The sequence below is a fragment of the Zootoca vivipara genome, chromosome 5, assembly GCF_965207765.1.
Source record: "Zootoca vivipara chromosome 5, rZooViv2.hap1.1, whole genome shotgun sequence".
NCBI classification, from domain to species: domain Eukaryota; kingdom Metazoa; phylum Chordata; class Lepidosauria; order Squamata; family Lacertidae; genus Zootoca; species Zootoca vivipara.
In genome coordinates this window covers 22,813,287-22,826,480 of record NC_142588.1, presented here as the reverse complement: position 1 = coordinate 22,826,480, position 13,194 = coordinate 22,813,287, and the positions used below count along the sequence as shown (strand labels likewise).

The 13,194-nt window shown below is 40.8% G+C and overlaps 1 protein-coding gene across 2 annotated transcripts in view; it reads right to left on the bottom strand.

Moving 5' to 3' along the window:
• Positions 1 to 13,194, bottom strand: part of BICC1 (BicC family RNA binding protein 1) — a 108,318-nt gene that overhangs the window by 51,030 nt on the left and 44,094 nt on the right. For both annotated transcript variants that reach the window (XM_035137506.3, XM_088670188.1), the window contains exon 3: positions 7,347 to 7,416. In XM_035137506.3, the coding sequence (XP_034993397.2) occupies positions 7,347 to 7,416 (70 nt within the window). The remainder of the gene's footprint in view (positions 1 to 7,346; positions 7,417 to 13,194) is intronic.

Sequence of the window (13,194 nt, the reverse complement as noted above, 5' to 3'; positions counted from 1 at the left end):
CTCAACAAAGCAACTCATCTCAAATTCTCCTTCCATCAGAGGGTTCTGCCTGACACCAGGGCATACCAAGCCAGAGGACCGAGCTGCTTAGCAAGTAGCTATGGAAACTAAGAGACACATGGTAAGCATGCAGTAAAAGCACGGGAGATAAGACTACAGACGCACAGTTTAGACTGTTTTCACAGCTGCCGTTGCCTTGTGATATTTCATTTCTGGTCAAAGTAATAAGCAATGCCCTTCCTTTTTAAGGGGCTTGGAAACACAAGCCTAAACACAAAGGAGGATAATCATTCATAAACGCAAAATAATGAGATCATCTCAGATGTAGGGAAACTCAAAACCTGCTTGTTGAGCTCATGTGATATTATCTCACTATAAGCGTTAGTTCCCATTTAATGTGGAGAGCAGAAAAACTAACTCCTTGGAAGGTTACCCTCCCACAATCTCTACACTACCACACACACACGAACACACACCACACCACTAATCTTGGAAGGCCTTTTTTAAAGAATTGTCTAGGGATCTGGGTACATGAAGATCTGCCCTCTGCCACTCTGGTTTTTCCTCCCCTGAAATGACAGTACAGTGGTACCTCGGTTTATGAACACAATTGGTTCCGGAAGTCTGTTCATAAACTGAAGCGAACTTTCTCATTGAAAGTAATGGAAAGTGGATTAATCTGTTCCAGACGGTCCGCGGAATACTCAACCGGAAGCATACTTAACCCGAAGCATGGGTGTAATTAGTTCTGGAAGTCTGTTCATAAACTGAAGCATTCATAAACTGAAGCAAACTTTCCCATTGAAAGTAATGGAAAGTGAATTAATCCATTCCAGATGGGTCCGCGGCGTTCGTAAACCGAGGTTCCACTGTATAGGAATACAGTGGTACCTCGGTTTATGAACACAATTGGTTCCGGAAGTCTGTTCATAAACTGAAGCGTTCATAAACTGAAGCGAACTTTCCCATTGAAAGTAATGGAAAGTGGATTAATCCATTCCAGACGGTCCGCGGAGTAACCGTTCATAAACTGAAGCGAACTTTCCCATTGAAAGTAATGGAAAGTGGATTAATCCGTTCCAGACGGGTCCGCGAAGTACTTTTAAACTGAAGCGTTCATAAACTGAAACATGGGTGTAATTGGTTCCGGAAGTCTGTTCATAAACTGAAGCGTTCATAAACTGAAGCGAACTTTCCCATTAAAAGTAATGGAAAGTGAATTAATCCGTTCCAGATGGGTCCGCGCTGTTCATAAACCGAAAATTCATAAACAGAGGTGTTCATAAACCGAGGTTCCACTGTATTTGAATAAATAAACAAAACACACCAGCTCATTATTCAGGCAATCTCCATATTAGACAATGTGGACCAGTTTCCTGCCAGGATTAGACACAAAATTATCCCACCATCAACCGGAAATCTAAGAGTAGTCCAAAATTCTTTTATTAACTGGAAGTTACTCTGAGGGTCACTGCTGTGAGTGGTAACTATTGTGGCATTTATTTTTATCTGTCTCCCTCTTCACCCCCCCCCCCCTCTTTAAAAATATGCTATTCTGGAGGACAGATCAAAATCCCATAAATCTGCAGCAAAGGTGCAAAAAGAATGCTGTCATTTGCAACAGAAATAGTACAGAGTTAAGGATACAAGCAATTAACCTAATGCCTATGACAGGAATCCCCAAACTGCGGCCCTCCAGATGTTTTGGCCTACAACTCTCATGATTCCTAGCTAACAGGACCAGTGGTCAGGGAAGATGGGAATTGTAGTCCAAAACATCTGGAGGGCCGAAGTTTGGGGGTGCCTGGCCTATGATCTTGTGAGTTCAAATGCCCAACAGGAAATGACTTGAATATTACACTGACTACTCAGTTCCCCACTGCCAATGTCCGAGCTGATCTTTGTATGTAGGGTTGACATCTCCTTTGTCTCGCTAAGCATTATTGCAGGACAGGGGAATCCAAACACAGTATTTGTAAAGGTAAAGTATTTACAAGTATGCATTTTTAAAGTAGGGCATTTTATTAGGAGTGGGTTTTGTTGTTTTCCAGGCTTATCAACAAGGCACTAGAGAGGCTTAAAAAGCAGCCTGGCGGTAAGTTGATCCAGTGATGAAAAGCAGCCACAACTGCCTCTAGCCGTCAACCTCACCAACAGTGGGGGGGGGAAGGAAACCAATTGTTTAGTAAAAGAGTTATACTTTACTATGCACTTAGTATGACACAGGAAACAATAGAGGAAATTCAAACTCATATTTCAGAGTATAAAGCAACTGTCTTTAACTACAGCTAATTATTTTTTCTATTTCTATTTGCCAGGAAGGGCAAAACCCTTTAAATCATTTCCCCATTGACATGCTTACTGTTCAGACTTCACTTATGCAACCCATCTTCTCACCATTCCTTGAATTGTAAAGACAACTTTGTTACAAATTACAGATGAAATAAGTATCACAGGAATATTTTCATTGTGGTTGTATTTAGAGGGGATGGGGTGGAAAGGGAGAAACTGGTAAGTAACATGCTCCTCTCGGCAAACTTCGGCCTTCCCTAACACACAGCTATGAAATGGATTTTTTTAAGTGTTGAGAGTCTTGGCCAAGAGAGGATAAGAAAGTCAATGTGAGGATGTGCATCAAGGAAGAGTTTTCTGTTCTGAATCAAGTTAGGATGTTAGGGAAACAGTAATCCAACTGGATCGGACCAAGAATGAAAACTGGATTTGAGGCAAGTATGGTTCACAATCATCCCTCCTCCGTCCATCCATCTTTGACTATCATACCCCCTGATTTCTATCCAAGGCTGGTGGCCCAAATGTTTTCAAATGCAAAGTGGCTTTCATAACATGACGCAACCTGTGTGTTGTGTTCACACACACACACACACACACACACATATTTCCAAACACTACACTATGCTGTGAAGACCATGTTGCAGCATCACTATACTGTCACGTATTTACAGTGCGAGTTCAGTGCCATGAACCATACTGAGAGCAAATTCAGTGGTTAAGTGAATCCAGCAATTTCCTTTAACCCCCCCCCCCCAAAAAACCCTTCACTTAACTCTGCTCAAGCTGCCAAATTCTTTGGAAAGAATCATTTTACAGAACTGGATTCTGTATATGTTAGCCCCCTAGGTAGACAAAGTCTTGACATTTAGAAATAAAGAATGATCCAACAGAAAGGGTCATATTTTTTAAAAAAACACCTAGAGATGAATAGCATACAATTCTTTAAAATAGATGACTGCAAAAAACAACAACTAAAATTGCTTGTTCTAGAGATTCTCAGCCAACCATCTAACCTTAAGAAAAAGGTATTTACTACAAGAAGTCACTACAAAAAAGACACAAAACAATAAATTGGCTTTAAATTTATGGGTTCTCTCTGAACAGGTGGGGAGGTCTTTATGCAGACATTAACTGTTAAGACGCTTCAGCTTGAATATTGAAAAATGAGTCTAAGAATTGTGTACATTTGGAAGGAAACAGGTTTTGTCTTTTCTGTTCATTCATCACACACACAAAATATCTCGGGGGAAAAGACATCCTAGTCAATCTTATTAACCTTGCATATATTTGAATATGATCAAATTTAAAGGAAATAACACTGTTTTTAGATTATGCTTACACATGTTACAGCCTGCATCATCTTAGAGAGCACAGTCTCCACTCTAAGGTGGAATACCCTTGAATATTAAACTTTTTTTAAAAAAACCATTTTTAATAAATTGGGATACCCCTTTAATCAATTAAAAGGTTTTATAGACTAGTGGATGAACATTACAGGCCTAAAATATCCCCAGCCTGAATTTCAATGATTGAGTCAACATGCAAGCCCAGCACTAGGTGCCCTTTATGTAAAATTCCAAACTATATAATTCCCACAGATGTCACCACTATTCACCTATGCATCTTATATGCCAATGTCCACACTCTTCTGTGACACATGCACATCTGGTTGTTCTTATAAAAGAGAAGCGCTGCAATAATTTATTAATGTGATTACCAACTAATCTTTCACTTTCACATCAAACTGGATGACAATAACCACTTCCCACCAAATGAACAAGCGGCTTCATATGGAAGGATAACAGTTGCAGACCTAACTCATGTACTCCTTGAAGGCCCTTTTTATAACAACCTTCCAAACAATTACATCCACCCATGGTTAAGATCGCAGAAGGGAAGGTCGTCTCTTGCAAAGACTTGTTTTTTGTTGTGTGATGTGGAGAGGTACATATCTTTTAGAACATCCAAATTTCTTGCCGAGGCTTTACAGATTCGCGTAATAAAAGTTAAAGGGGGAATGGGAAATGATTTATCCACTATAGGTTGGGGAGCAGAAATGTAAACCACTATTATTAGTAGTAAAGGTAAAGGTAAAGGTAAAGGGACCCCTGACCATTAGGTCCAGTCGTGACCGACTCTGGGGTTGCGCGCTCATCTCGCATTATTGGCCGAGGGAGCCAGCGTATAGCTTCCAGGTCATGTGGCCAGCATGACAAAGCCGCTTCTGGCAAACCAGAGCAGCACATGGAAACGCCGTTTACCTTCCCGCTGTAGCGGTTCCTATTTATCTACTTGCATATTTTTTTTACATGCTTTCGAACTGCTAGGTTGGCAGGAGCTGGGACCAAGCAACGGGAGCTCACCCCGTCACAGGGATTCGAACCGCCGACCTTCTGATCAGCAAGACCTAGGCTCAGTGGTTTAACCACAGCGCCACCTGGGTCCCTTCTATTAGTAGTAGTAGTATGTGTGTAAACAAAAAAGACTGACAGAAGAAGAAGAACAGGGTGGCCAATTCATACCTCAGTAACCTCCAACTGGACTACTGCAACACTCTCTGGGTGGGGATGCTCTTGAAAAAGAGCCCAGTACCGTCAATTGGTCCCAAACAATGAAGCCAAACATCACTCTCGTTGTTTATAGTCTCAATTGGTTTCCTATTCATTTCCAGGTTCAGTCAAGGCGCTGGTCACCTTTAATCCCCAAATGGACCTTCTACCATAATGTGCTCTCTCAAAATATGCTTTCAACAACTGCTCTAATTGTCCCCAGCTTCTTAGGTTTCACATGAGGAACAGAGTGTTCATGATGTTCAATGGCAGAGCTTTGCATGTGAAAGATCTAATCCTTGAGCGTTTTCAGGTAGGGCTGGGAACAACTGCCAGAAATGCTGCAAAGCCACTGCCAGTTAGTGCAGCCAATACCAAACTGGATAGACCAGTGGTCTAAGGCAGATTCCTATATTCCAAATGCTTCCACTAGGGATGCCTGCATGGCCCCATCACCACCAGCTTTCAACCCCAAGTGAAGACTCTGATTCCTTTAAAGAAGGATTTCCCAAACTTGGGTCTCCAGCTGCATTTAGACTACAGTTCCCACCACCCCACCCCTGACCACTGTTCCTGCTAGCCAGGGATGATGAGAGTTGTAGTCCAACAACAGCTGGAGACCCAAGATTGAGTAACCCTGCTTTAAAGAGATGCTTCGCAGAAGCTGGACAGAAATATTGCTGTTTTTTTTGTTTTACTGCTAATGAACTGAATTTTCGGGAATGATCTGCTGTGACACCTGATTTTGTTATAGCATTTTTTAATGCCATTTTGGTGCTGCTCCAACTGTTTCAATGCCGTTAGCTGCTCTGTTATTTGCTAGTGATGAAATGCTGGACGTAAGTTTTCAAAATAAAAAAGTCAAAATATAAATGTTGTCTGTGATTTCCTGGATGCGACTGAAAAATCAGATTGAGCCATTTCATTTTCAACCTAACAAACCTTTTGTATGTATAAAGCAAATAAGCAGCTTGCACATAGGCAATGTTATAATTTACTCAATTTCGATTTAAAATAAATAAATAAATAAATAATAATAATAATACTTTGTTCTTGCCCAGTTTCCCCAAAAACATAATGATTAATTAACAGCACATGAAGACATGGAACTACACTGATTTCAAAGATGACATTGATTTAAGTACGTTTTTTGCACACAAATAAAGGGGGGGGTACAGTAACCATTTTTATTCAAGTCTGAACAGCAAAAGATGTTTTTTTTCTTAGAATGGCCCATCACTGCACCTTCATTCTCTCTCTACAAAAACTCATGTGAATACATATTTACAGGAAAATATATGGGCTGTATTTAACATAGTGCTAAGCAAAATGTTCTGTCAGCACAAGGATTTATTCACAACAGAACATTCTCTCCTCCTCCTGCTCACATGCCCCTAAATATACCCTGAGGAACCCCCAATCCTGCAGAGTAGCTTGCGGAACCAGGGGCGGGAATACCACTGCACTCATGCTAATCCCTGCACTAATGCCACTATTTAGTTGAACACTGCCCCTTACGTCCTGTCAGTGCAGCGTAATCCCCGAGGTTACTGAATAGTCTGATGTGCACATCTGTCTGCATTCAACTATAAAAACACGTCTGCAAGCTTGCAGCTGAAAAGACACTACCACTCCGGCCACAGAATAATAGCTGGATTTTAAAAATCTGATTCCTGTTCTTGGAAAGTACAGTGGTACCTCTACTTACGAATGTTTCTACTTACGAATGGAGCTCCGCCCGCCATCTTGGATGTGGTTTAGATAGGATTTTTTCTACTTACGTATTTTTAGATAGGGTTGCTTCGACTTATGAATTTTTTCTCCCAATGCATTCCTAAGGGATTCGACTTAAAAAAATTTTTTGACTTACAAATGTGCGTTCGGAACGCATTAAATTCGTAAGTAGAGGTACCACTGTACTGTCTGAAGAGGACCAAAAGCTTGCTCATAATGTGGTATTTAATCATGAAGCACTAGCAGGAGCCAGCTATGGCACAATCTTCTGCTTCACTCACCCACACATCCTACTTTCTAGCATTAAGAGGTTTGGCGTCCTAGATCACTAGAACACAGTAGATGATTCTAATGTTTGATATTATTATGAAAGTCTTGACGTCTCAGTAGTCACCATAGCATGTTAACGACCTTGAAGTACTACTAAAAAGGTTAAGCTTTTCTGTAGTATTCAGCTCTCAGGTATTCAACACCTTTGTCAGTATCATCACTAGGTGGAGAGGCTAGCAACCAATTTTTACAAACTAGTGCTTATAAGTACTAAAATGCCTTGGAGATTTAGGCCATACACATGAAGCTGAATTTGCAGCATTTACAGGCTCTAGAATAGGTGCTGGCAAATCTTGAAAGGCAACCAAACAGGTAACAGGCAGAGTATACTTTTTAGATACAATGAATTCAGCACACCTTTACATACTTATGTAGATTGGTTTCATTGTGACTATCATAAAATGTGCATCCAAATTACCATGATCTTACAAAACATTTTACCTTTCTTTGATTTTGCACCAATCTTCAGCTTGGATGGCCAAGCAATCTGAGTGTTTGTTTCTTCCATAATCTGTTAAAAGGACAACAAAAAAATCAGTTTAAAATACGTTACCCTCTGTACTTTACTGCTGACAGGAGCAATATCTGGTAGTTTCGAACTGCTAACATGTTACCAAGGAATACCAAGACAATCAGATGTCTGAAGATTAACCAAATATAGCTTTAATGGAAATTATGACAAACCAATTCCAGGTGGGTCCCCCACCCCCACCCCGGCATTACAATATTTGTTTTCTGTATTTGCAGAGACCCAATCCTCCTACTTTTAAAAAACAGCAGGGAAGACTCAAACTCAGCTGTTTGAATTTGGGAATGCTGGCCTAAAAATAAAATCTAGTTTCCAGTACCACAGTTGCAAGAACATATGACTGTAGTTACAATTAAAGAAATTTCAGGTGCATCCTTTGCTGGCCCATTAGAGCAAAAACTTTTAAACACATACCCTAAAAATCCCATAGTCCGTGTTTATTTCTACTGCCTATATCAATAGAATTCTTTAAAGCCACTATTTCCAGAGCAGGGTGCCATGTGGAAAAAGGGAGAAATGTCAGCCAAGGCTTAGTACACTTTGCTTTGTATGGATTTCAGCTGCCATGGGATAATAAATCGCAGATGGAAGACCATTTCCAAACGAGTGAAATTCTACCATGACATGCTTCCTATTCCCGAGAATTCCCAAACCCAGATGTGAAATAAGAAATCCAGTGGAATTAAGTTGGAATGTGAAGTCCTTCAGGCCTCTGTGGGATTTCAGCTGATAGACAAGAGATGGAAGCATGCACAGGTCCTGACTTCCAAAATTTTAAACTGTTTGAAATAAATAGGCTGGCAGAGCAATACTTCCTATCTGCCCAACTGGCATAAATGCGACCTTCTCAGTGGTTACTTCCATGCCAGCTGGGGTCCACACAAAGGTTTTCTAGCAGCATGTTGAGTATATCACATTTGACAACCCCCAAGAAGTTGGGCACCATTTTACGGCGTGCTAAAATACGCTGTTAGAGGATCTATGTGAGCAGAAACCTTTTACGTCAGTAAGCTGGCTAGCCTAAGACCCTTCACATGGACTCCAGCCGCCATCAGTTCCAAGTCAACACGGCCAATGGTCAGGGATGATAGCAGTTGAAAGCGGTGTTAGAAATTAGCTAGGTACTTTTTGCTACTGGCACGAGTCCAGCTTCTGCCACATGGGAGATCTCCGGATGCCAGGTTGGCAACTGACATCTCCACCTGGCTGGCCCCTCCAGCTTTCTTAAGCAAGTAAGCAGAAGGGTTTATTCACTGCATTTATATCCCACTTTCTTCTCCAATAAGTACATGGTTCACCCCTTTCACAGGTTAATCCCTACAATAATCCTGTGAGGTAGGTTAAGAGGCTGTGACTGTCCCAAAATCACCCAGTGAGCTTCACGGCTGATCTCCCAGGTCCTAGTCTGACATCTAACCACTACACCACACCGGCTACCTAGAGTACTTCTGCTATGGGGCAGCTCTATAAACTAGGTAGGAAAATAAATATGGGGAAAGCAAAATGTCATTTGGAGAAGGATCTGAAATATTTTCCTTGACGCTTGAATTTGTTTTATTCTAGATTGTTTTGTTTGATGTTTTAATGTGTTGTAAACTGCTCTGAGATGTTTTTTCTTTAAACTATAAGGCAGTATACTAATGAAATGAAAAGAAATAACAACAACAACAACTCCATGGAGGAAAAAATGGCACCTGGACATTCCTTTGTTCCTGAGTTTAAGAGTACATGAGGAAATGACATGGGTAATTTTCAGTGGCTATGAACTTAAACTTTGAATGAACATGCATGTTATAAATTCATTCTTAAATACACATCTTCTTCACTGATGCAAGTGCAAAATTGCCTTCACGTTAGTCAGTGGTTGCATAAGCACTTGAGTGAGCTCTTCTGCCCACATCTATGGAACAGCTACTACACTGCCAACATGTTTGCCTACCATTCCCAAACATGAAGACGACACAGTGAGCTGCAAACGAGAGCGATGCACTTGGATAAATGAAATCAGAGTTGAGATTTTAAAAGTTTAAACGGATATCTTGAAAGGTTTTTAGTACAGAGCCAATGCTAACACAGGCCCATTTCCAATGCACAGATGGGAGTGGATCACAGTTACTTTGAATCAAGGAACAACAATTCAGTGTTGTGCAGAAAGTAGGATAAACTAGATTACTTCATTATTTTTCATCACGTAAAACCTTTGGGTATACTTAAGTTGGCCAAGATATTCTGTGTCTGACCTTTTCAGGATGCAACCTTTAAAAAAAAACTGGAAGAGTTTGAGGGGAAGTTTAACTCACATTTATGCTCTTGCTTGCAAGTAAGTTGGGAACCTGATCTTGGCTAGCAGGCCTGGAAGTGGTGAGAGTTAGAGGTGGTTCAGTGGTTAACAGTGTTGGACTAGGACCTGGGAGACCAGTTGCAGTGAGCATTTGCACATTAGGATGACAGGTGGAAACATGCAATCCTCAGGATTCACTGCCAAATCCTACCCCAGGTAATGCTGCACAACACCTCCATAACGAACTGATTTGGAAGCCAGGGCAGAGCACACTCCATATAGAAGACTATTTAAGGCAACTACATAAACAGGGTTTAAGCCGGTTGGGTAAGTTACAGAGTTCTCATATCCAAGAGAGTTTCTAATTCATAGTTTTACTAGCCTGGGTTTGGCACAGTATATTATGAACCAGATTAGCATTTGATTTAGCTCTGAAAGGAGTCATTAGCGGCTCTTGTGAAGCAGCATGTCTGCTCAGCATTCAGCCAGTCAGATTTCCATCCACTACAATCATTTCAACACATTATTTTAAGCAGCTTAAGCTTTATAAACTTAAACAAAACCAAATGATTGCTGCTAAACAAAGTGATTCAGACGTCTGGCTTAATCTACATCCCCACATATAAAATCCACTAGAATATCTAGGCAAGTTAGATACAAAGGAGCTTTGCACATTAAAATGGCTTCCGAATATCTACTAAAAATGCTGTATATTGTTACGCAGGCCCCAGAAATGAATACACTGAATGATCAGGCTCATGAAAATCCTTGTCAGCCACTACATTGGGTTGTGTGTGTGTGTGTGTGTGCGCGCGCACACACACACACACACACACCACAGAGAGACAACTATTCCTGCTCATTCAATTCATCCTCATTGTTATTGCAGACAGATTGCATGGGCAACATTCAGACATGGGGAATATTGCATTAGCGTTCCTGATGAAGCTCGTGCTTCTGTCCCATTTCCTAATGTTCCTTTCACACTGCAGTACCTGGTGTGTTATGGAACTTTGGCTTTTTAAGCAATATACCAGCATGTCACACTAAATTTCATTCACACCAGTGGGTGCGGTATGACACAACAACGACTACCACTGTACAATGTCACTACTCCCACACCCTTTCGGCACATGCATCTTTCTGTTCCCTCATGAAAACAGCAGAAAAGAACTGGTATGGCACCCAAATTTCATTACTTTGCTCCAATAGTTTTCTGGGTTAAGGGGACAGCAAATGGTGTTTTTTTTAATAAGCATTTTCTTGGGAACAAGTAACATGGAAATGAGCACTGAACATGCACTATATTCTGTTCATTTTCCTGAAGTGGCTCTTACATCATGTGAAAGCTCAACTCATGTAGAAATTAACAGTTACAGAAGCATCAGAGAAATGGGACGCACGGACGGGTGAATGAAACCACACATAAACACATTTCTTTCTTCATGTGTGTGCATTTTCCATGCAACCATGAGACTCACTCTGATGAAGTTTTGTTGTGAAGTGGCTCTAGATGGTGCAATGTGCCCAACCTAATTCACTCAATTTCTAAATCAGGAAAGCCAACCACTGACCACTGACCACTAATAGCATAAAAAAAGAGGAAACTAATAGGTCAGGTCTGAGAATAAGTAACATTGAACCGGATTTATATACCACTTTAGCATCAAAACCCCTAAACAGTTTACATAAAGAAATACTAAAAGTATCAATAAATTAGATGTTAGAAACAAGTTGGCCTTTAAAAAAAATCAAAGTAAATGCAGCCTAATTATCGTTCCCCCTCCATGAAGGCTTTTTTCCTTGCTCTTGTGGTGTGCTTGAGAAATCTGATGTTCTCTGTTGCTGCCTCTGGGAAATTGGACCCTATTCACCCCTATGCTGTGTGAGTGTGTCACACGCCATGTTAGAAACTCAGGTATATAAGCTAGGTACCAAAAGGCTTCTTAAACCAGGGTTACAGTCGCTAAAATGGAATGCCTAGTTACCGTTTTTAGGCTAGACAGCTTGATAATTGCATTTTTCAATATGACTTTTTGGTTCCTAAAATTCATTCTGCTTCTGCAGATAAAATATAGCAGGTAGAATTCTACAGGATGCGTTGCTAGTGTGTGAAAGCAGTCAAGATCCAAGGATCCCCAGACATGTACCTCCAGATGGTGGTGGTGTCAGGCACTATCCAGGTGCCCGGGCACTTGGTCACAAGTGGCTGGTAGCCAGGTGCAAAATGTACCTGGTGCCTGGCAAATACCGAACACGGTCACGTGATTATCCCAAATGTGTGTGGGTTAATCTGGCAGCATCCAAACTTGGAGTCGGGGGCCTGCTGAAAACCTTTCCATGCCATTAAGTAGACAATCTTTCTGTATATTATTATTTTTACATAGATTTTATTGTATATAGTTGTTTTAAACTGCCTTGATTTTTTTTATTATATAGTAGTAATTTTTTTATATATAAACAAACTGAAAATAACCCATTCTGTCCTGCATTAAAGCCAGAAACATCAATGCAATAAGAAAGTTTTTCTTCACACAGCACATAGCTAAACTGTGGGACTCACTTCCCCAGGAGGCAGTGATGGTCACCAAAATAAGCATCAAGACACTTACAGAAGTGTCTTGGTATAAAGCAGTGCCTGTGAATACTCATGAAACAAAGCCACAAAATCAGTCAAGACATGGAAGCACTCTAGCAGCAAGGTGGCATAGATCAATATGACTCATCTTCCTGAATGTATCAGTTGAATTCATGTTATTCCAAGGGCTGTCTCCACATATGCCACAGCAACTAACCTGGGATGGTCCCCCAAGTGTTCTATGTGGCCAGCCACTCAAAGCTCTGGTGCATGCACTTGTACGATACACATCTGCAACATCTGGTTATCATATTCTCATTGTGTTTTTCAGAGCTTTATCTAAGCTTTAAGCCCGCACCAGAAATGATGAGAAAATAATGCAGTTATCTGTGAGCATCCATTATTTTTGGCTTCTTGTTATGCTGCCTCCATTTCTCTCGATTCTGAAGTGTCTTTCTCAGACTTACAGGAAACCAAACTGAACAACCACTATCCTCATGAGAAATAAACAAAACTGAGTATGATGCCCCCACTTCTTTCTTTCTTGCACAACAAGCAAAGGCTCCCCTCCCTACTTCACAAGTCATTTCTCCAAGTAAGTGCCCCTTGTGAAAGAGTTTCCAGTTTGGGAAACAACAACTGGGCATTGTTGCCTGAAGCCACTGTATCGTATTTCCTCCTCCTTACTCCTTTTCCATTCTTTGCAACTTCTCTCTCCACAAAATTGACTATTTCACATGAGAAGTTAAACAGACTGAAGGAAGCTCTGCAAACAAGACAGCAAGAAGACCATGAGCAATTACCCAAAGAACTGTTCTAAAATTCTTGAAGGACATACCCGAGCGCTCCCTACAAAAACTTTGCCATTTCATAATCTTCAAAATGCAAGCTTCTTGAACAA